At 39.4% G+C, this 25,983-nt stretch overlaps 1 protein-coding gene across 1 annotated transcript in view; it reads right to left on the reverse strand.

Annotated features, from left to right (window-relative positions):
* LOC133555183 (bone morphogenetic protein receptor type-2-like) overlaps window positions 1–25,983 on the reverse strand; it is a 109,781-nt gene that overhangs the window by 13,142 nt on the left and 70,656 nt on the right. The window contains exons 4-11 of the mRNA XM_061904738.1: window positions 24,294–24,401; window positions 24,055–24,146; window positions 17,554–17,784; window positions 12,330–12,444; window positions 8,030–8,190; window positions 3,487–3,634; window positions 1,567–1,703; window positions 1,281–1,453 (exon numbers count right to left, since the gene is read on the reverse strand). Of these exons, the coding sequence (XP_061760722.1) occupies window positions 1,281–1,453; window positions 1,567–1,703; window positions 3,487–3,634; window positions 8,030–8,190; window positions 12,330–12,444; window positions 17,554–17,784; window positions 24,055–24,146; window positions 24,294–24,401 (1,165 nt within the window). The remainder of the gene's footprint in view (window positions 1–1,280; window positions 1,454–1,566; window positions 1,704–3,486; window positions 3,635–8,029; window positions 8,191–12,329; window positions 12,445–17,553; window positions 17,785–24,054; window positions 24,147–24,293; window positions 24,402–25,983) is intronic.

Consider the following 25,983-nt stretch of genomic DNA (forward strand, 5'->3'; position numbering starts at 1 on the left):
CCATCCATCCATCCATTTTCTACCGCTTATTCCCTTTCGGGGTCGCGGGGGGCGCTGGCGCCTATCTCAGCTACAATCGGGCGGAAGGCAGGGTACACCCTGGACAAGTCGCCACCTCATCGCAGGGCCAACACAGATATACAGACAACATTCACACTCACATTCACACACTAGGGCCAATTTAGTGTTGCCAATCAACCTATCCCCAGGTGCATGTCTTTGGAAGTGGGAGGAAGCCGGAGTACCCGGAGGGAACCCACGCATTCACGGGGAGAACATGCAAACTCCACACAGAAAGATCCCGAGCCTGGATTTGAACCCAGGACTGTAGGAACTTCGTATTGTGAGGCAGACGCACTAACCCCTCTGCCACCGTGAAGCCCAGAAATGTTTCATGTAGGTATTAATTATACACCATGTAACATTAAGAAAATGCTATATCTCATGAATGGTTAAAAACAAGTATTGTAAAAAACAGGGTGTTTACTTCTTGATATCAATAAAAAGCAGTTTGGCTAATAAAGATAAAGTCAAATAAAGAAGTAAATAAACAAATACACAATTTTTGTGCCTCACCAACAACTCAGCCAGCGTTCCATTCGATAACATTTGAGCTAGTATTGATGTTAATGAACACTAACAAAGTTAGCAGTTAAAATAAAGGACAAGTGACCATCCCCATAAACAAACTACAGACTTTATAAATAATTTGTGGCAACGTTCCCGACACATTGCCTGTTGCATGGTCACTCTCCCAGTAGCTGACGGAAGGACGCTAGCTGCACGTTCCAAATGAGACAGCAACATCAAATATTTTTCTCCTCCAACAGCATTGCGCTCTTAATCGCACACAGTCTCCACGGAAATGGAAGCGAGTGAAATGAAGTGAAAGGAAGCGATTGGCTCCGTTAACTCGAAGGGAACATTTTCAAAGCAAAGTATGTGAAGTTGCCACCATGTTTCGTGAGCCGATCGGTTCTGGTGTTCATGCGCAGATTCTGCGCCGCGTCAGTCTTCAGGAAGTAAGCAGTGTTGCCTAAAATGCAATCTAATAAAGGACGTTTTTTCTGTAATTAAAAATTTTAACGGAATTACTACCCTTGTGGAATTTTACTGCGGTTTATCATCATACTGTTTATCATTACATCCCTAGTCCATTAACAAGTAAAAAGTCAAGGGCTGTCACGGCATGTATTTTTCAGAACATTACGGCAAGTGACAAGGGTGGTGAAGGCACTTGCCGTGGTTAAATTTGAATCCTGCAACCACTGGAGATTTACCTTTCATTATGCAGTGTGGTGGACATGGGGTTGAGCGTAGGGCTGACGGATTTGGAGCGGTCCCAAATGAGGAGCAGCTCTGCCAGCCGTTCCTCGGCACACTGGGCTGTGAGACGGGCCTCGGCATCCTGGTCCCAGCAATCCTCCATTGTCTCTTTTAGAGAGCGAACCGCCTACCGCATAACAGACACATGTATACTTTAACCGTTAACCATCAACAGATTAATGATTGTGATGTCAAAGGAACCAATTTTGTTGTATCATTTTAGTTTTGTACCGAACGTACCAAGCTGTTCTCTTTCCAGGCCTCTGGGAATTTGGGCCGCTGTTTCTCCCTCGACACCAGCACCTGCATATCCTCAAACGTCGGGTGGTTGCCGGCTTCCGCCTGGAAGGCCATCTGGTACTCTGGTGCAGATTCACCTAGAACAGGGGTCACCAACCTTTTTGAAACCAAGAGCTACTTCTTGCGTACTGATTAATGCGAAGGGCTACCAGTTTGAAACACTCTTAAATAAATTGCCAGAAATAGCCAATTTGCTCAATTTACCTTTAATGAATAAATCTATATATATAAAAAATGTTTTATTTCTGTCTGTCATTCAGTCGTACATTTTTTTTTCCTTTTACGGAAGGTTTTTGTAGAGAATAAATGATGAAAAAAACACTTAATAGAACAGTTTAAAAGAGAAATCAGGAAAAAAATGAAAATTAAACATAGTTTATCATCAATTTCGACTCTTTAAAATTCAATATTCAACCGAAAAAAAGAAGAGAAAAACAAGCTAATTCGAATCTTTTTGAAAAAATTAAAAAAAGGATTTATGGAACATCATTAGTCATTTTTCCTGATTAAGATTAATTTTAAAATTTTGATGACATGTTTTAAATAGTTTAAAATCCAATCTGCACTTTGTTAGAATATATAACAAATTGGACCAAGCTATAGTTCTAACAAAGACAAATCGTTATTTCTTCTAGATTTTTCAGAACAAAAAATTTAAAAGAAATTCAAAAGACTTTGAAATAAGATTTAAATTTGATTCTACAGATTTTCTGGATTTGCCAGAATATTTTTTATTTTATTTTAATCATAATAAGTTTGAAGAAATATTTCATAAATATTCTTTGTAGAAAAAACAGAAGCTAAAATGTAGAATTAAAAAAAATACTATTTTGGTTTCATCTGACCACATGACATTCTCCCAATCCTCTACTGTATCATCCCTGTATCCATTTTGGTATAAACTCAACTCGTCGTGTTTGGAGGAAGAAAAATACTGAGTTGCATCCCAAGAACACCACACCTACTGTGAAGCATGGGGGTGGAAACATCATGCTTTGGGGCTGTTTTTCTGCTAAGGGGACAGGACGATTGATCCGTGTTAAGAAAAGAATGAATGGGGCCATGTATCGTGAGATTTTGAGCCAAATCCTCCTTCCATCAGTGAGAGCTTTGAATGGTTGACTAAACACTTTTTTTCCACCATAATTTACAAAAAAATTATTTAAAAATCCTACAATGTGAATTCCTGGATTTTTTTTTTCACATTCTGTCTCTCACAGTTGAGGTGTACCTATGATGAAAATTACAGACCTCTGTCATCATTTTAAGTGGGAGAACTTGCACAATCGGTGGCTGACTAAATACTTTTTTTGCCCCACTGTACTTGTTAAATAAAATTGGTGCCTTGTTGTTATGATAAATGAGTTGTACTTGTATAGCGCTTTTCTACCTTCAAGGTACTTAAAGCGCTTTGACACTACCACATTTACCCATTCACACACACATTCACACACTGATGGAGGGAGCTGCCATGCAAGGCGCTAACCAGCACCCATCAGGAGCAAGGGTGAAGTGTCTTGCTCAGGACACAACGGACGTGACGAGGTTGGTACTAGGTGGGGATTGAACCAGGGACCCTCGGGTTGCACACGGCCACTCTCCCACTGTGCCACGCCGTCCCAATTAATATTTGGTCCTATTATGCAACTGTATCTTAATGTTGGTCATTGTGGTTGTACTTGGAGGGCAAAGACATTACAAAGGTAGTACTCGGCGGAAAACAATTTGAAAAACCACTACTGTAAAGTGTCTGGGTTTTTAAGAAAAGCGCTTCTAAATCAAATTTATTAATATTGTTACCATCGGTCAAGAACTCAACGCCCTCATAATATAGATTTTACACTGTGTTTAACGTCTCACCGGGGAAAAGATCGGTGCATCTCATGAAGGTCTCCCAGTAGACCAGGCCCAGGGCGTACATGTCCACCTGCTTTAGAGCAGACTCACAGTCCCGTAGGTTGACTGCTCCTTCCAGCACCTCTGGTGCCATGTAGCGGATCGTGCCCACCTACGAAAATGTTAAGAATGTGAAACATACAAACGTGTTATTTTAAATATGTATTCATTGCAACCTACTACATCCTTCTCATTACATAACTGTTATAGTAGAACCCATTAAAGTCAAAGCCCCTGGAACTGAGTGACTCACATCGACATACGAGGTTGTCAACATATTACTGAAACTATTGTTTACACTTTTACTAAGAGATAAGGATTAAATGGTGTTAATACAACTTTGTTCATTATTATTCTCTTCCATTTGTGCATATTTATATTTTGATGAATGTACTTCATATTCTAATTTATAATTGTATCTAATTATGTTTTGATTATAACAACAACAACGCTTTTAAACATGCGCAAATATGTTTCTTCCGATGAATCAAATTTTACAACATTCAAATGTGTGCTTTATTGGCACTATTCTCTAGTTTGTGTTATAATGTGGTAAATGTGCCTCTTTAAATCTGTGCTTGTCATGTCATTGGGATTTCAGTCCTGTTACATGTAATCCAATCCAATCCAATCCACTTTATTTATATAGCACATTTAAACAACAATAACGTTTCCAAAGTGCTGCACTGCCATGTTAAAAACAATTGTAAAAAAAAATAATAAATAAATAAATAAATAAAATAAAATAAAAAAATATATATACATATTATGCTCCACCAATGACTGAATAAAAACAAAAAATAAATATAAAACCAATAAAAACAATATAAAAACAAATATGATTAAAAACTATTTTAAAGGGTAAAATCAATTAAAATAGAAATCAAAGTGTATAAAAAACACAGAGGACAACAGAGAACAGAGGACCACACAACTCACGTAGTGTTAAAAGCCAAAGAATAAAAGTGGGTCTTAAGACAAGACTTAAAACACTCCACTGTGGAAGCAGTTTGAACATGGAGCGGCAGAGTGTTCCAGAGCTTAGGGCCGACCACAGAGAAGGCCCTGTCTCCCCTGGTCTTAAGTCTGGTCTTGGGCACCACGAGCTGGAACTGGCTCTCGGACCTCAGAGCGTGCGCAGGAATGTAAATTTGGATGAGGTCCGAGATATATTGAGGTGCCAGTCCATGTAAAGATTTAAAAACAAACAGCAATGTTTTAAAATCAAGTCTAAAATGAACAGGGAGCCAGTGCAAACACACAAAAGTGTCTTTTTCCTGGCAAAATTGAACTCCGCATATGAAACTTTGTTTTACTTCTTGTTATAACCAGGCTAATATGTGACGTTAAGCGTTCTGATTAGTACAACTGTTTGTGAAATAGTGACATGTCAGATGGGCTTGCATGGACAGCAGTGTGTCTGCATCTTGTGTGTGTGTGTGCGTGCGTAAGCTGGAGAGTGACAGCTCTGACAGTTTGACATTAACTGTCAAAAAATCATTTGAATTCATTGATTTCAATTGATTCATACATTTATAGCTTTTGATCGACGTCATCTCTATTAGATGTCGCATAGTTAAATGATGGTTTTAATGTATGCATTAAATGCCCCACAATGTCCATTTGCGGCCGATATGCGTGGTCATCTTGCGTTTTATGCCGTGGTCAAGCCCCTCTTTTTTCCTCTCAAGCAGAGACAAAGGACATAAATTATGTGTATTTTGATTTTTGATAGTAAAATTCATAATGGCATTGATGTAATATATTCTAATCTAAATGGATGTTTGTAGTTGTCTCAATTGAGGCAATCGGAATAGATTTAATGGCTTTTTGGAAGTGTGTGCGCAAATATATGTGTGTGTGTATGTATATATATATATATATATATATATATATATATATATATATATATATATATATACAAACACACGTATATATATATATATCTATATATATATATATAGATATATATATATATATATGTATTTTGATTTTTGATAGTAAAATTCATAATGGCATTAATGTAATATATCCTTATCTAAATAGATGTTTGTAGTTGTCTCAATTGAGGCAATCAGAATAGATTTAATAGCTTTTTGGAAGTGTCTTCATCATTTATTATGTGAGGTATTTGCTGTATCCAAACTTTAAGTACAATATAATCTTTGACCTTACCAGGATCCTGGACTTATTGCAGCCTCAGAGGCGTGTAGGGGAAAAAGTACTTAAATCGATGGGAGAATATGCGCGAGGCCAGTTTTGACAAGGAACACCCAGGTATTAGAGTTGCTCCACCCAAACTGTGCATCTGGGATCAAGGCTCGTGGTGACAGACTTAAGTCAAATCGTATTTTGACAAAGGCGGTTGACCCTGTAGGTTGACGTCAACCTAAACTGGCACTTCTTTAGTAATAACATGGTGGAATGGAAATTCATCAGTTGGTCGACATTAACTGGTTATCAACATAAAAGAGACAGTGTTGAAGGGGTCATAATCAACGTTCCCTCTAAGGTACACGCCTGTGCAATTGCACACTGGTCACGCGTCCTCTGCGCACGGCAAATCTCGGCTGCGCACAAAGTCGAATAAAAAGATAAGCGCATAACAGTGTGCATGTCTGCCGTCGCTCACACGTGCGCCACTGAATGCTCAAGGAGTTTTGGCGTTTGCTCACACATAAAAAATCGGAGGTAAAATTGGTCATAATACGTTTTTTTCCCACATTTAAAACACATTATTATGGTTTGAATAACATGTAATGGTGGTTCTTTGATCAAAATTTTCAAGCCGCTTTCTGACCCTCTCTTCAAAATGCCCTGTTTTGTCGGCGGTCTTTCTAACTTGGCTGCCCTTTGAGTGTGTCTTCTCCCCACCAGCCATATTGTAGTTCTTAGCGCTTCTGAGTCAACTGACAAATATAAGCTAGAACTATACGCTATTTTGTATTACAAATGGCAACAGCGCAGAATGCATGTGCATGTACGAGCCAGTCTGCCCCACAACAGGAGGATAGAGAAAACGAAGGAGCTTATGGACTTCAATGGCAGACTCCTGCAAAGCTCTCAAGGTAAATCGCAAATATATGTGTGTATATATATATATATATATATATATATATATATATATATATATATATATATATATATATATATATATATATATGTATGTGTATATATATATATATATATATATATATATATATATATATATATATATATATATATATATATATATATATAAACTAAGGCTGGGCGATATGGCCTTTCTTTTAATATCTTGATATTTTTAGGCCATATCGCGGTACACGATATATAGCTTGATATTTTGCCTTGAATTAACACATGATACATATAATCACAGCAGTATGATGATTCTATGTGAAGTGAAGTGAATGATATTTATATAGCGCTTTTTCTCTAGTGACTCAAAGCGCTTTACCTAGTGAAACCCAATATCTAAGTTACATTCAAACCAGTGTGGGTGGCACTGGGAGCAGGTGGGTAAAGTCTCTTGCCCAAGGACACAACGGCAGTGACTAGGATGGCGGAAGCGGGGATCGAACCTGCAACCCTCAAGTTGCTGGCACGGCCGCTCTACCAACCGAGCTATACCGCCCTGTCTACATTAAAACATTCTTGTTCATACCGCATTAATACATGCTCATTTTAAACTTTCATGCAGAAAAGGAAATCACAACTAAGTCAATTGACCAAAACTGTATTTATTAAAGTTTTTAGCAGATGACCTTTTAAATGATGCTACATATTAGCTACTTTTGGTAGCAATGCTTGTGCACCACACTTGACAAATTAAAGTTGTCTATTCGACATATTCACACTTGCAGCCGAACCACCGCCAGACGATGGACACTGTGCTTTTTTCGAGGGAATTCGTTTTTCCTTCATTCGCACCTTCTTTCTATCGTATTACCACTCGCACGGCTCCGCTAGCATCACAGTTAACGTTACCCAGTCTGCTACCTCTCTGCTCTGTGAGGGCGTATTCGTATGTGACGTATGACGTGAAATTATGTGACGTGTGTAAGTTTGTGCGCTTTCTGTCTGTGAGGAGACACAAGGAGTGGGAATAGCCTGTAGTGTAATGCCAGCAGCTAAAAGCAACTGCGTGAGAATGTATACTCGAAAATCACTATATAGTCATTTTCTATATCGCACAGAGACAAACCCGCGATATATCAAGTATATCGATATATCGCCCAGCCCTAATTTATATTTATATGTATCTATCATATGTTATAAATATATATATTTGCTTGCGCCACCCTTGGAAAAAACATGACAAATTCCAAAGAGCTCGTTTGGAGGTTGTATGAAGAACGACAACATAGTTGTATAAATATTTCCGCCATGGTTTGATTTCAAATTTTTCGGGACACATGCAGATCCCCAATACACAAAAACAGGCACCAATATGTAAGAACATGTGGTTTTGCAAAATAGGTCCCCTTTAAAACAAGTTGAACTGATTTTATTGGTCCATACACACCTCACTTATAGCAGCATTTTCTTCTTCTCCGTGCCTTGCTGGCCTGTTTCCTGTCAGCTTCATGGACAGGCCAAAATCGATGATTACACATGTGCCATCGGCCTTAACGAGAATATTCCGACTGTTCAGATCCCTGTGGGAGACTGCTGGCTTGTACATGTCTTGGAAGAAAAGAGGACAAAGGTGACAAAGAAGGCAAGAACATGAGCAGATGAGCCAGTATTTGATCATATGCATTAATAAATGACCGAGTCAAGCAAATCTTGTTCTCCGCATGACTCTGTTCAACAAAACAGGATGCACTGTCAACGGTCAGACAAACCAAGTAATCTAATCTACAACAAAAGGATTATGACCATATCGCCTCATATCCTCTACATGAACAATGATACTGGCCAGCAGAGGGAGACCTGGAGCTTTCATGTCAGCATGTTTGCAAACCGAGTGTTGGGAGAAGATGTTGATGACTGCACCAAATCCAGACCAATTCTCCTGATAGCAGCTCCAACTCCTCTTTCTCGTCTGCATTTTTGCCTAACTGCTTTTGCAAGCTGACTCTTCCTTTTTACTTCTGAGATTATCTGACTCTTGTGACGTGTACCCATGCTGATTGAGAAGAATGAGGGGGACTGAAGAGGTGTCAGCTCAGTTTAGCTGTCAGTTCTTTCTATTAAGAAGGAATTCCACTAAGCCTCAGGGATAGTCATGTCAGCTCGATCCCCATTATGGATCGCGTTTCCATTTGTCCTTCTCTTCATTTTCTACCGCTCGGATGCAGGCTAGAGGCCAGCCTATAAATAACAGTAGGCCAGGCAGTCCATGCTGTGTTGGAAACATGTGTTTGTCCAAATGTAGTGACACAAAGCACTCCAAGCCAAACAAATATACGTGGAAGTTGCAGTATGCAGTATGCAGGTTGCAGACTGGCTCAAATGCTTGGCTGGAAGAAAGGACTTAACCTTTTAAAGGGGGCCAAACATCAGTACAGGGGACAGCGTTGTTGCATTAGAGTTGTTATGGTAACTCTTGTTTCAATATACACATGCTACAGAGCCACAAAGCCTAGGGGTAACTGAACTTTTTCATACATCCTTAATAAGGAACTCACTTGTTTTTCGTAGTATTTTCTTGCCATTTTGCGTCTCTCTCCATCCCCCCCTCCATTTTTGCTGGTATTATTTTTATGGTAAGTTTATTGTTATCATCGTCATTGCACTTTGGACATCCTTATAGCACACTGACTGCTACACAGAAAATGTGGTTAGCACTGACTCAAACATTCATTTTTTTATGTAAGTGTTGAGTTCTTTTGGACTTTAGTGAACTTGAAACAGGCTGTAGAGAGAACGCTAGCAACTTAACTCAACTCTATAAATAGCATCATTATTGTTATAAGAATGACAAACGGTAGGAAATGGGTGGATTGATGGAATTCTTGTTAGCTTTGATGACTATTAGTGTAGTCATGCGGTGTTAACATTTTAACAGCATAAAATACTATACTAATTTTGACCAAACGGCGAGTTTACTCTTAAAAATGTTGCTTATGTTTCTTTTTATTTTTCTTGTGTAATTGTATCTTTATAATGTGCTGTGGCAAACCAAAAAAACAAGCTTCGGGCCAGAAATGCAATTAATTTCACAATACAAAACACAAATGCAATAAACTTAGCACCATTTGAAACATTTTTACCTTTACAGCAAATCTCAATCTCAGGGTTTAGAAGAAAACTGCACTTTTTTTTTTGCTCATTATTCACCATACTTGTGTGAGGAAAAAAAGACATGTCTTTCTCTTTTCTGTGCATTGTGAAAAACTGATAGCACGAGGCAGCTAACATTGCAACAGATTATTTGCAATATTTTCACTCCCGGATGAGACTTTAGATAAAACTGTAACCAAGTTGTGAGAAAATAAATTACGTGCATTCAAAAAAGACATTTAAAGAAATATTCCATGACATTCTGTCAATATCTTAGCATTTGTGTCAAAATTCTAAATTAACTCAAAATATGCACACAAGTAATTTCCATCCATCCAGCCATTTCCGCTTATCCTACACTAAGGTCGCGGGTAAGCGGGAGCCTATCCCAGCTAATTTTGGGCAAGAAGAAGCATAGACCCTAATTTGGATGCCAGCCAATCACACTCATATTCATACCTATGGACAATTTAAAGTCTCCAATTAACCTAACATATATTTTTTGGGGAATGTTGAAGAGAACCGCATTACCCGGAAAAAATCCGTGGGGGAGAACATGGAAACTCTCCACAAAGATGCTCGAACTGAGATTTGAACCCAAATCTCATGACTGTGTGGCTACATGTTACCCACCGAAACACTTAAAAACAAACAAAAAAAGCCAACAATGCTTCATTCACATGCAGTGACCTGCATATTAACCAAGCTATTAAAACCTTGGTATTGTAAGTGCTAAAAAATGCAACGCAAAAAATTACCCGACAGCATTGCTTGGAAGAGTCAGGAAGATGCTAAGTTGCTCGCAGCATTTTGTATCTGAAGAGTGAGAGTTATGCTGAATTTAACAGCTCAACGTTAACGTCTTGTGTTGAAAGATAGTGTATAGTAGGGCTGCGAATCTTTGGGTGTCCATAGATTCGATTCAATATCGATTCTTGGGGTCACGATTCGATAATATATCGATTTTTTTCGATTCGATTCTCGATTCAAAAACGATTCTGTATTCATTCAATACATAGGATTTCAGCAGGATCTACCCCAGCCTGCTGACATGCAAGCAGAGTATTAGATAAAAAAAAAAAAAAAGCTTTTATAATTGTAAAGGACAATGTTTTATCAACTGATTGCAATAATGTAAATTTGTTTTAACCAGGCTTCACGGTGGAAGAGGGGTTAGTGCGTCTGCCTCACAATACGAAGGTCCTGCAGTCCTGGGTTCAAATCCAGGCTCAGGATTTTTCTGTGTGGAGTTTGCATGTTCTCCCCGTGAATGCGTGGGTTCCCTCCGGGTACTCCGGCTTCCTCCCACTTCCAAAGACATGCACCTGGGGATAGGTTGATTGGCAACACTAAATTGGCCCTAGTGTGTGAATGTGAGTGTGAATGTTGTCTGTCTATCTGTGTTGGCCCTGTGATGAGGTGGCGACTTGCCCAGGGTGTACCCCGCCTTCCGCCCGATTGTAGCTGAGATAGGCGCCAGCGCCCCCCGCGACCCCGAAAGGGAATAAGCGGTAGAAAATGGATGGATGGATGGATGTTTTAACCATTAAACGAACCAAAAATATGACTTATTTTATCTTTGTGAAAATATTGGACACAGTGTGTTGTCAATTTTATGAGATGCGATGCAGGTGTAAGCCACTGTGACACTATTGTTCTTTTTATAAATGTCTAATGATAATGTCAATGAGGGATTTTTAATCACTGCTATGCTGAAATTATAACTAAAATTGATCCTGTTGTTGATAATATTCATTTTTGTTTCACTACTTTTGGTTTGTTCTGTGTCGTGTTTGTGTCTTCTCTCAATTGCTCTGTTTATTGCAGTTCTGAGTGTTGCTGGGTCAAGTTTGGTTTTGGAATTGGATTGCATTGTTATGGTAATGCTGTGTAGGTGTTTGTTGGATTGATAAAAAAAAATAAAAAAATAAAAATCGATCTTTTAAAAATGAGAATCGATTCTGAATCGCACAACGTAATCGAATCGATTTTTTCCCACACCCCTAGTGTATATCATCAGTGGGCATCCCAGTGAGAGTGGACATTGTAAGTGGCCGTTTTGTTATGTTCTTATATCGTCCATTAGACGTTAAGCACTTAGCACTAGTGCTACATGATAATGCTACAAGGCTCTCACAAAGTCCGCCGTGATTGGTGGTAGCAAACAGAACATGCTCTCTATGCTGTTGTTGATGGAAATAAGAGTTTGATGCAATATACTGTGGGAAATCAATGCATCCAGGATAGATGTTACGGTCGTGCTTAAAATGACCAAAATACGTTAAGTATTATGAGATATCATGAACATGTCTTTTACTACATGACATACTTACTGCATGTGTATACATTTTTTGGTTTTATAGGTGGTATAAATTTACCCTCATTACATGCATTGTTAGCCACTTCATGCTAGCAGTTCTTTTTTTTTAACAATGTGTGTTCTTTTCTCACATAAGGATTGTGGACGATGAACAAAATTTCCAAAAAGTGCAGTTGTCCTTTAAGAAGTGAAACAGATCAGAAGGATTTTGATAACTTTTTTTCAGTCTTTACAAAGTCTGTGGTTGTGTAAGACCATGTGATTTCAGGGCGCTCACCTCCTTTAAAAAGTTCAGTGTGCAGATATGCCAGGCCACGAGTCACTGAGTGAGCGAGACGGCAACTGCTGATCCAGTCGTTGGTCTGGACACTCAGGTAGCGGCTCAGGGAGCCCTGAGGGAAGATACAGGAGGTAAAAAAAAGGATGCAGAGTGAGGGAGCGTTGTGCAGGAGATGAGGCGGCAAAGTCCAATCAACAGTCACCTTCACTTTTGAGAACTGACAAGATCCTACATGAGGGGAGAAAATAAAACCTCAGAGTCTGCGTTTGTCACTTAAAACACCACTCAAAGGGTGCAATGTGATGAATTCATGCGTTCTTACACTGGTACAAGCGAACCACATCCAGGTGATGTCTTATGTCCAACGGACACAAATAAAAAAAAACCTAAAGAAAAGTAAATTTTTCCATACATTTTGTCTTTTTGTGTACACTCAAACTGTGATTTTTGTCCTTAAAAATGGAGCCATTGGAAACTCCAGCGAGGGTGAAGATTTGAAAAAAAAAACCTGGCTTCAGCGCCATTACCCACATACTTCTAAAAACCTTGCGGATTAAAAAAGGAAAAAAAAAATCTATGTTCACACAAAAAAACAATTCGCCGGCTGTCATGTGCATTTTTGGTTAATCACAAGCCTGAAAAAAAACACAGATGACTAGGTTGCCCATAGATGTCTCTAGTTCATCAATATGGTGACATATTGAATGTAAAATGCCGTCTGCATTATCTTTCAAAACAACGTTCATTTACATGTATCCCAGAAGAGGAATAATGTTTAAATACAAGACAAAAAAACTATGTTTGCATGTGGACTCCATGGAAAAATGTGTTTTTTCAAAAGATCTTGTTTTTTGTGACCATAGCCTAAAACTACATGTCAATTGCAGTACCATCCGAACATGACTCTCGCCAGATCCTTGTAGTTCGCTGAGCTCCACACAAGGATTTGGACTCTAGGGCAGTGGTTCTAAACCTTTTTTCAGTGATGTACCCCCTGTGAACATTTTTTTAAATTCAAGTACCCCCTAATCAGAACAAAGCATTTTGGGTTGAAAAAAGGAGATAAAGAAGTAAAATACAGCACTATGTCATCAGTTTCTGATTTATTAAATTGTATAACAGTGCAAAATTTTGCACATTTGTAGTGGTCTTTCTTGAACTAGTTGGAAAAAAATATATAAGAATAACTAAAAACTTGTTGAAAAATAAACAAGTGATTCAATTATAAATAAAGATTTCTACACATAGAAGTAATCATCAACTTAAAGTGGATGATTACTTCTATGTAATAGAGATCCATCTGGATTCATGAACTTAATTCTAAACATTTCTTGACAAAAAAAGATATCTTTATTGTCAATATTTGACATGGATGCTTTTAAAAAAGGCTTAAAAACCCATCTTTTAAAAAAAAAAAAGCCTTTTTATAGACATACATGCTGGTTCTACCTATTGGGCTGTTTCTAGTTTTATATTTTATTTATTTTTTATCTTTTTATTATTAGTAGTATCTTTTTACACTGTGGCATTTTGAGGTTGTTTTCTCAACGTAAAGTGCATTTTTACAAATAAAATCTATTATCATTATTATTATTATATTTATGGAACATGTCCACAAAAAAATCTAGCTGTCAACACTGAATATTGCATTGTTGCATTTCTTTTCACAGTTTATTAACTCACATTCATATTTTGTTGAAGTATTATTCAATGAATATATTTATAAAGGATTTTTGAATTGTTGCTATTTTTAGAATATTTTTGAAAAATATCACGTACCCCTTGGCATACCTTCAAGTACCCCCATTTGAGAACCACTGCTCTAGGGCATCCAAACTCCTTATACTTATGTATAAAATACTACACGGTCTAGCTCCATCCTATCTTGCCGATTGTATTGTACCATATGTCCCGGCAAGAAATCTGCGTTCAAAGGACTCCGGCTTATTAGTGATTCCCAAAGCCCAAAAAAAGTCTGCGGGCTATAGAACGTTTTCCGTTCGGGCTCCAGTACTCTGGAATGCCCTCCCGGTAACAGTTCGAGATGCCACCTCAGTAGAAGCATTTAAGTCTCACCTTAAAACTCATTTGTATACTCTAGCCTTTAAATAGACTCCCTTTTTAGACCAGTTGATCTGCCGTTTCTTTTCTTTTTCTTCTATGTCCCACTCTCCCTTGTGGAGGGGGTCCGGTCCGATCCGGTGGCCATGTACTGCTTTCCTGTGTATCGGCTGGGGACATCTCTGCGCTGCTGGTCCGCCTCCGCTTGGGATGGTTTCCTGCTGGCTCCGCTGTGAACGGGACTCTCGCTGCTGTGTTGGATTCACTTTGGACTGGACTCTCGCGACTGTGTTGGATCCATTATGGATTGAACTTTCACAGTATTATGTTGGACCCGCTCGACATCTATTGCTTTCCTCCTCTCCAAGGTTCTCATAGTCATCATTGTCACCGACGTCCCACTGGGTGTGAGTTTTCCTTGCCCTTATGTGGGCCTACCGAGGATGTCGTAGTGGTTTGTGCAGCCCTTTGAGACACTAGTGATCTAGGGCTATATAAGTAAACATTGATTGATTGATTGATTGAAGATAGCAAAAAATAATGAACCTATCAGGATCGCCGGGTGGGATTTGACAGATGTGACTCAGCGCCAAAGCGACTGTTTGATTCAAAAAACAAGGGCGGCATGCAGCGAGGACTCATGTGCCGACATTGATTCTGCTATTGCAACTGTTTTGCGACATCGATCGTCGACTGACATTTATGCGTTGTTTCAGTCAAAGTTCTCTAACTTTTGCTCTGTCGTTATCCAATATGTCAGCTGTTCTGTTTTGGATTTCCCAGCGTTGCGCTTATCAGCGCCATGGGTTGATTTCGATGGGAGTGGTTGAAGGAGCATGTCATTCAAGATAACGGACAAGTGGTTTATCCAATCACATACAAAGATTTTTTTTACAAGGCCTTCTGAAATACATCCCATATTGAGAAGTCCCAGATCTTTGTGTGCAACTCAGCGAACTACAAGGATCTGGCGAGAGTCAGGTTACTACCATCCACCCACCAATGTTTTTAAGTTACATGACAATAAGAATTGTTTAAACAATGTTGCGGTCTGTATTTTCAAAAAAACTCCCATTCTATTGATTCATATACGCCAGGGGTAGGGAACCTATGGCTCTAGAGCCAGATGTGGCTCTTTTGATGACTGCATCTGGCTCTCAGATAAATCTTAGCTGGCATTGCTTAACACGATAAGTCAGTGTTTTTCAACCTTTTCTAAGCCAAAGCACATATTTTTCATTGAAAAAATTTTGAGGCACACCACCAACAGAAAACATAAAAAAATGAAACTCGTAGCCGATACTGACAATCCTTAGTTGTTCTCGCATTTGTTGGCTATGCATTCAACCATAACGAAACATGCATCACTATAACTCTTGTCTCAATGTAGGTGTACTGTCACGACCTGTCTCATCACGCTGTAACTTATTCTGAGTTTTTTGGCGTTTTCCTGTGTTTCCTGCGCTCCTATTTTGGTGGCTTTTCCTCTTTTGTTGGTATTTTCCTGTAGCAGTTTCATGTTTTCCTTTAACGCTATTCCCCGCAACTGCTTTGTTTTCGCAAGCAAGACTATTTAAGTTGTGCGGACACACTCCTTCTTTGTGGGGACGTTGTTGATTGTCATGCCATGTACGGATGTACTTTGTGGACGCCGTCTGCTCCGCACGCTGCGAGCATTCTGTTTTTGTTTACTTTACAGTCAGTTCAGTTTTGGTTTAGTTTTGCTTCAATGCCTTTTCTTAACGGCACTTTTTTGGTCGAAGTGTTGGATACCTTTTTACCTACACACTGCATCCCGCCTATTCTGATCTCGACAAACCATGTTTCAGACATCTACAAAGCAATTAGCTACCTGCTGCCACCTACTGATATGGAAGAGTATTACACGGTTACACTGCCGAGCTCTAGACAGCACAGACACCCAACAACGGCACATTTGCGGAATATAATTACTGGTTTGCAAAATAATATTTTTAACCCAATTAGGTGAAATTACATAATCTCCCACGGGCACCAGACTGTATCTCACGGCACACTAGTGGTTGAAAAAGCAGCAATAACTAGTGAATAATTCCCCTGGTAATCACGGCGTTAAAAATAAGGTTCAAAATATAACATATTAATAATATAACAAGGGACGGCGTGGCGCAGTGGGAGAGTGGCCGTGCGCAACCCAAGGGTGACTGGTTCAAATCCCACCTAGAACCAACCTCGTCACGTCCGTTGTGTCCTGAGCAAGACACTTCACCCTTGCTCCTGATGGGTGCTGGTTGGCGCCTTGCATGGCAGCTCCCTCCATCAGTGTGTGAATGTGTGTGTGAATGGGTAAATGTGGAAGTAGTGTCAAAGCGCTTTGAGCACCTTGAAGGTAGAAAAGCGCTATACAAGTACAACCCATTTATTTATTTATTTATATGCTCATTCATTTTATTCCATTCATCCGTTTTCTACCGCACCGGTTCAAGAAATTGCATTAATGGTAAGAAGTGTTTTATTTATTATTGGTTAGCTTCAGAATAACAATGTTATTAAAAAGAAAAATATACTTATTATACTCTTAAAATGTTGGTCTTACTTAAAAATGCACACATTTAGTTGTATTCAGCGTTAGAAAATATTATATGGCTCTCAAGGAAATGCATTTTATAATATTGGGGACGGCGTGGCGCAGTGGGGAGAGTGGCCGTGCGCAACCCGAGGGTCCCTGGTTCAAATCCCACCTAGTACCAACCTCGTTACGTACGTTGTGTCCTGAGCAAGACACTTCACCCTTGCTCCTGATGGGTGCTGGTTGGCGCCTTGCATGGCAGCTCCCTCCATCAGTGTGTGAATGTGTGTGTGAATGGGTAAATGTGGAAGTAGTGTCAAAGCGCTTTGAGTACCTTGAAGGTAGAAAAGCGCTATACAAGTACAACCCATTTATTTATTTATTTAATATTTGGCTTTAATGGCTCTCTCAACCAAAAAGGTTCCCGACCCCTGATACACGCCAATGTGTTCATTTAAGTATCTATTACATACCATTACCATCTTTTCTATCATCCGCTTTGGTCATAAACAACAAAACTACTTATGGTCGTCATATTATTCACGATTGACCCAAACATGCGTTTTGCTCACAAATCTTGCCAAAAGACACCTGAAATCACGTTTTACTCACATGTGGGTAATAATCCATGACCAGCAGGTACTCCGTGCGCCCCTCCAGACCCGTACGCTCATCAGCAGCCACAAAGCAAGCAATGTTATCATGCTCCAGCAGCGGCAGCCGATAGATGGAGCACTCATTGAGGAAGTTCTGGCGGTTGGTAGCAGTAAACACCTTGACGGCCACCGGCCGCTCATCCAGAGAGCCGCAATAGACAGCGCCGTATCGCCCCCGGCCAATTAGCTAAAATGAGGAAGCAGTGAGAGAGAAAAAGACAAACATACTTAGTATTTCTTTGTGTAGATTTTCTGTCAACCAGGTCATGCCAATCTGCAAAGGTTGAATGGAGGCAACTGGACTCTTCTTGTTTGTTGAAGATGTTTCACCTTCATCCAAAAGCCTTCTTTGCTTCTAATTTTATTGTAATTAGCTGGTGAACGACTGTATTGCATAAGAATACTGTAGGTTGTTCGGCCTTCTGGTGGGTAAACAGCTCGTCGGGTCAGTCTTCTCTTGTCGACCACCAAAAGGAATAAGTAGACTCCAAACCTAAACATTTTTTAACTGAAATAGCCTTTCTGGGTTACATGTGTCTCAATTTAACTTTTGCAGATAACACATTATCAGACTTACGGTGAGATTTGTAAGTTAGTGCAAAAGTCATTCACTGAGTGTCCTGAGAAAGGCAGGACACAATAAAAAAAAAAAGAAACTCATGAGATGGGAGAACAGTTAGTGGAATTTGTTTGGTCTAAATGCTCTCACCCCGCTCTGCAAAAAAGAACATGGACCCGGTCTTGATAAGCAACAAGGACGGCACTCCTAATTCAACTACTGCCTGAAAAGATACTGGTCCACTTGGCACTAACTACTTAGCAGAGCAGAAGCTAATGAGTTTGCCATTAGCTTCTGCTAATGGCAAACTCATTAGCAGAAGCAAATGAGTTTGCTTCTGTACCATGGGAAGTCTTTTCTTTTGCATTTTTGCTGTTTCAACCAGCATGCAAAGACTTGAAAATCATGCAGTGTTCTGACTTGGTCTGTGCTGCAATCCCTATGGGTGATGGTTCCAATTGAAACCTTGGAGGAAAATACACAAGCAATGTTTCCAGAAAATTAGCTAGTGTTAAGAGATGTTTGTAAAATGCGTACAGTAGTAAGAGATAAAAATGAATTCATGATACATTATCATGTTAACCTATAACAATGACCATATTTAGACTCAATAGCTAGAATGGACTATTGAATTTTAGCATTCATGATATATTTTTTACAAATGTAATCATTTTTTTAGTACTGTTTTAATTTGGAATAGAATGTGCAGAGTTTCCAATGCATTGATGTGTATACAAAAAAGCTATTATAACAGGTTTTGATATTTGCTCTTGTTCCGTAAACAACTGTTACTGTAGATGCAAAAAGAGTTGCTCGCATGTATATACATACACACATACATATATACACATGTGTATATAAACATGTATATATATATACACACATATGTAAATAGGAGGGGTGTAACAGTACACAAAAATTTCGGTGTCGGGTCGCGGGGGCAGCAGCCTAAGCAAGGAAGCCAGGACTTCCCTCTCCCGAGCCACTTTGTCCAGCTCTTCCCGGGGGATCCCGAGGTGTTCCCAGGCCAGCCGGGAGACATAGTCTTCCAACGTGTCTTGGGTCTTCCCCGTGGCCTCCTACCGGTTGGACGTGCCCTAAACACCTCCCTAGGGAGGCGTTCGGGTGGCATCCTGACCAGCTGCCCGAACCACCTCATCTGGCTCCTCTCGATGTGGAGGAGCAGCGTCTTTACTTCGAGCTCCTCCCGGATGGCAGAGTCTCTCACCCTATCTCTAAGGGAGAGCCCCGCCACCCGGCGAAGGAAACTCATTTCGGCCGCTTGTACCCGTGATCTTGTCCTTTCGATCATAACCCAAAGCTCATGACCATAGGTGAGGATGGGAATGTAATTCGACCAGTAAATTGAGAGCTCTGCCTTTTGGTTCAGCTCCTTCTTCACCACAACGGATCGATACAGCGTACGCATTACTGAAGACGCCGCACCGATCCGCCTGTCGATCTCACGATCCACTCTTCCCCCACTTGTGAACAAGACTCCTAGGTACTTGAACTCCTGATTCAAATCCCAGTTGCTTCACACTCGGCTGCGAACCGATCTAGTGAGAGCTGTAGATTCTGGCCAGATGAAGCCATTAGGACCACAACATCTGCTTAGACTTAATTCTGCAGCCACCAAACCGGATCCCCTCAACGCCTTGACTGCGCCTAGAAGGTGTCGTGTGAGTGGGGGCTAAATCATTTTCTGCACAGATTTGTAATGTTTGGCATCATTTGACATGGACTTTCGGATTATTAGCTTTATCATTATTGTTCCGTTCGCTTTCATCGCAATGTTTACAAAGACTGCCTTGCACGATGGCGCCACATTTAAGCCTGACCTGAGTTGAGACATCAGTAAAAACACTTCACACACCTGCTTCATCCATCCATCCATTTACTACCGCTTATTCCCTTTTTGGGGTCGCGGGGGGCGCTGGCGCCTATCTCAGCTACAATCGGGCGGAAGGCGGGGTACACCCTGGACAAGTCGCCACCTCATCGCAGGGCCAACACAGATAGACAGACAACATTCACACTCACATTCACACACTAGGGCCAATTTAGTGTTGCCAATCAACCTATCCCCAGGTGCATGTCTACCAGGTGCATGGCTTCCTCCCACACCTGCTTCAATCATGTATTAAATTATTTATCCTGCAGTACCAAATCCTTGAACTTAAATTTATCAAATCAAATTCCTAGTGTGTTAAACCTAGTTGGCTAATAAAGTCAATTCTGATTCAATTCAATTTCCAAAAATAACTTAAGTTTTGCTCCTGGTTTACATTTGCTTTTGTAATCTTTGCTACCAATGAAGATCTGATTGTGACATATTCTGGCGTGTGCAAAGCACCGCACACTCGCTGGTGGTGCTGTATAAATTCTGACCGGGTTGCACAGCTACTTTAGTCCTGTTTTTTATTTATGAAGTGTGTCCTCAAAAATCGAAACATTCAAATGCATTTACTTTGTATGAATATAACAATCATTATTTTTTTAAGACATTAAGTCACGTTTAGAACCCTGATAGAATTTTAAGGCTTTAAATTAAAATGTCCTCCACTTTTAACGGTTCAGTTCATTATGGTTACAGTAAGCAAATAAAACAAGACTTTTTAGCTTTTGTGTAAAGAGCTTTAATGATTTCTAAAATTAAACAAAAACCGCCAAATATTAATTATCAAGTAAATAAATGTATAAAAAATATACATACCATTGCTTGGGTTTTTTTTTTTTTTTAGGGAAGCGCAAAAGTTGTAAATTACATTTTTAGTAAATGAAAGTTCCTTTTTTGTACCGATCCGTTGTGGTGAAGAAGGAGCTGAGCCAGAAGGCAAAGCTCTCAATTTACCGGTCGATCTACGTTCCCATCCTCACCTATGGTCATGAGCTTTGGGTCATGACCGAAAGGAAAAGATCACGGGTACAAGCGGCCGAAATGAGTTTCCTCCGCCGTGTGGCGGGTCCCTCCCTTAGAGATAGGGTGAGAAGCTCTGTCATCCGGGAGGAACTCAAAGTAAAGCCGCTGCTCCTCCACATCGAGAGGAGCCAGATGAGGTGGTTCGGGCATCTGGTCAGGATGCCACCCGAACGCCTCCCGAGGGAGGTGTTTAGGGCACGTCCAACCGGTAGGAGGCCACGGTGAAGACCCAGGACACGTTGGGAAGACTATGTCTCCCGGCTGGCCTGGGAACGCCTCGGGATCCCCCGGGAAGAGCTAGACGAAGTGGCTGGGGAGAGGGAAGTCTGGGCTTCCCTGCTTAGGCTGCTGCCCCCTCGACCCGACCTCGGATAAGCGGAAGAAGATGGATGGATGGATGGAAAGTTCCTTTTTTGGCTACAGTGCAGCAATAGTAGTTCCAGCTTGTAGACCTGTTCCCCTTCTCTAATAAACAATTGATTAACGTGAAGCCTGACTTAAACAAGTTGAAAAACTTATTCGGGTGTTACCATTTAGTGGTCAATTGTACGGAATATGTACTGAACTGTGCAATCTACAAATAAAAGTATCAATCAAAAAAAAAAAAATGGTGGCACACTGCTTTCGTCTTGTCCACTTGTCTTGCTTCGTAATTAACCAGGAAGGCCATATCTCATCAAGAATGACACATTTACGAAGGAAGATTTTAAAGCTTTGGATTCTCCTGTGACTCCGGCTAGCCAAAGCCTAGATTGCAGTGTACTTTTTATAAAAGCAGACGCCTGATGCTCATCACTCAATGTGTACCGTACCAAAAAGGTTCCTAACAAAAACATCTGATTACATGTCCTGTTACACACTCCTAGCTCGATTGACCAATTACATTTCTTGTCAGTTTAGGTAGTTTGGGCATCTTGTTTGGATACCTCCCAGAGGTCTCACTGGTCAGGCGTTCCAGGCACGTCAAATCAGGAAGAGACCCTGGGAAATAAACTGTGAGACGGTAAAGTCTGGGCTCCCCTACTCTCTGCTACTGGGATAAGCAGGACAAACTAGACGGGTGGAAGGATGGATGGAAGGATCCACCACCGCAGTGAGCAAAATCGTATTTCCGTATGACTGCACTGTTCACATGAATTATGCCGCCATGACTTGATGATGAAATCCCTTTATAACACTACATGAACTTGGAGTGTGTACTATTTGTCTTTATATCTTTGCCTTTAGCTAGATGTGACAACTAAATGTCAGATCTAATTTTACAAGCTTTTAAACACTGCAGGAGTATTGTTATATTGTCTTTTGTAGCTCGGCTTGCTTGTTTCGAATGGCTTGCTATTATTGTACATTAGCATATTGAGACACAGTAGTGTTTCCCCTCATTTTACATTAGGGACAACGGCAGACCCCAAGAAGGTCAAGTTACTGGGTTATTTTGTCATTGCATTGCTTTCTATTGTGAAACTTTGTGAACTGTGGAAGAGCAATTGCAATTAAAGGCCTACTGAAATGAGACTTTCTTATTTAAACGGGGATAGCAGGTCCATTCTATGTGTCATACTTGATCATTTCGCAATATTGCCATATTTTTGCTAAAAGGATTTATTAGAGAACATCGACGATAAAGTTCGCAACTTTTGGTGCTGATAAAAAAAAGCCTTGCCTGTACCGGAAGTAGCAGACGATGTGCGCGTGACGTCACAGGTTGTGGAGCTCCTCACATCTGAACAGTGTGTACAGTCATGGCCACCAGCAGCGAGAGTGATTCGGACCGAGAAAGCGACAATTTCCCCATTTATTTGAGCGAGGATGAAAGATTCGCGGAGGAGGAAAGTGAGAGTGAAGGACTAGAAAAAAATAAGACTATACAGTGGGAGCGATTCAGATGTTATTAGACACATTTACTAGGATACTTCTCGAAAATCCCTTATCTGCTTATTGTGTTACTGGTGTTTTAGTGAGATTATATGGTCGTACCTGTACAACCTGAAGGTCGGCCCCGCACCTTTCTTCAGCACCAGTCGACGGGTGGCGGCGATGCCCATCTCTACCCTTCGCAAGGGATCCTCTTCGAAACACGATCTTTCGAAATGATCGCTGAATAATACACTGTACTCTGTGTGTTTGGTCCAATCCAACAGTGTACGCTTGACCGCTCTGTTCCATAGTAAAGCTTCACCGTCATCTTTCGGGAATGTAAACAATGAAACACAGGCTGTGTTTGTGTTGCTAACCGCAATACACCGCTTCCCACCTACAGCTTTCTTCTTTGACGTCTCCATTATTCATTGAACAAATTGCAAAAGAATCAGCAACACAGATGTCCACAATACTGTAGAATTACGCGATGAAAACAGACGACTTATGGCTGGGAACGGTGCTGAAACAAAATGTCCTCTACAATGCGTAACGTCACGTGCACGCATCATCATACCGCGACGTTTCAGCAGGATACTTTGGCGCGAAATTTAAAATTGCAATTTAGTAAACTAACCCGGCCGTATTGGCATGTGTTGCAATGTTAAGATTTCATCATTGATATATAAACTATTAGACTGCGTGGTCGGTAGTAGTGGGTTTCAGTAGGCCTTTAAGTTGGCCACTTGCATGTGTGTGTGTTTGTGTTCGTTACCCCAATACCCCGAAGCTACCAACCCACACCCATGTACTAAAGTTTGCTTCGGAGCACATGCATGATTTTGGTAATAATAATTACCCACTCCAAACCAAAAAAAAGACGAAAAGTGTTCTGCAGTAGTGCTGCATAACTTTGCAAAAAATATGAACGGTGACTACGCTCAGAATAGAGGTCGCCGTTTTCTGACCCGATTTCTTTCACACGCAAACAAGCGGGTTAAGTAGCGTTAATGAATATTGCGATTTCTTTGGTTGAATAGTTGTGCAACACTATTAAGCAGAACATCTTTTTTTTCCTTTCTTAGGATACAACGGAAAACTAATATCTGGGAACAGACCTCCAGCAGTTTGAGATTATCCAGGTCCAAAGAGCTTTCAGAGCCAGCAGCCTCCATCATGTTTAGGTTGTGAAGACCTTGCTTACTGTTCCCTGTAAACACAAACACACACAAATAAAAACTTTAAACAAGGTCCACACTGCTCCCATTTATTACAGCAATTACTAACCCGCTGAAACATTTAACAGACTTAGCTATTGAATGTTATTTGCTTTCAGCTTGGCACCATGGAAACTTACCATGCATCATGCGGTAACCGAAGAAAGCGGCTACTACGACGACGGCCAGCACAGAGATGGTTGCCAGGGCAATAATTATAGTCTCTTCAGAGCGCAGTGTGAAAGGGGCTGCAAGGACAACACAACAAAAATAAAACAAACATAATAAAAAAATGAAATAGTAATTGGCCACAACATTGTGTTGTAAGCAATGTATTCGCAGCAAGACCTTATCTTTTAACTGTGATTGATAAAAAAATGAAAAATTGACCTTTGTGTGCCTTTTATATATCATTTTTAGAACTTTGACAAATTTGCAGAATACAGTTAACTATAACAGTAACAAATATGTATCTTCATCATTCACCTTAATAGCTCACTTCATTTGTTAATATTGTATTTTATCCAATTTTTTTCCTTCATTGCTGCATAAGCTACATTATATTGCTATATATTGTTTATTATTTTCTCTCCCTGTTAGAATATGGTAACAGTTAAACACAGGAAGTGCACAAATATTTAGTGACAATATGTAAACATATTAGTTATTGTGTGTCAAAAAGTGTCAACATGTTCAAGATATGGTGTAAATAAATTGTCACTAATACATATGAAGAAGGGGTAGGATTTATTTACTAAGCTCTGCTTCTTACTCCTTTTTTTCAAATATGTTGAAATGTGCAAGTGTAAACGTGACATTCTTCAATGGAAAAAAAAAAGCATGTTTAAAACAAATACACCATGATCAATTATCTATAGCAGGGTTTACCGCAGCGCTTTGTTGTTAAGGCAGTAGCCTTAACATCAAAGGGCCACCGCCTAAACTAAAGTCTTAAAAAATGAATTATATATATGTGTTCCATCCATCCATTTCATGCCGCTTATTCCCTTTTGGGGTCACGGGGGATATATGTCTTAAAAAACGAATTATATATATATATATATATATATATATATATATATATATATATATATATATATATATATATATATATATATAAACACATATATACATACACATACATATATACATATACATATATATATATACATATACATACATATATATATATACATATACATATGTATATACATACATATATATACATATATATATATACATATATATACACATATATATACATATATACATATATATACATATATATACACATACATATATATATACATATATATATATATATATAAATATATAAATACATATATATATATATATACACATACATATATATATATACACATACATATATATATACACATACATATATATATATATATATATATATATATATATATATATATATATATATATATATATATATATATATATATATACATATATATATATATACATAATATATATATATATATATATGTCAGGGTCCCTGCTATTACATGTTGATAAAAATATAACATTTACATAATGAAAATCAACTACAGGCTTCCCAAATGCTGTAATAAATTAAGCATGATGAGTTCAGCATGTCAGCATGTCACTTTTAACTCTTTTTTTCAAACGCTTATTGCAAACGCTTATTTACAGTAAGTCATTAGTTTGACATAGTCATTATTTTGACTTAGTAAATATTGACTTACTAAGACTAAGTATGTCATTATTTTGACTTAGTAAATATTGACATACTAAGAAAAAATAATGACATACTTAGTATCTCAGGTAAATAGGACTGTT

This window comes from Nerophis ophidion, linkage group LG06, assembly GCF_033978795.1.
Source record: "Nerophis ophidion isolate RoL-2023_Sa linkage group LG06, RoL_Noph_v1.0, whole genome shotgun sequence".
Lineage (NCBI taxonomy): Eukaryota > Metazoa > Chordata > Actinopteri > Syngnathiformes > Syngnathidae > Nerophis > Nerophis ophidion.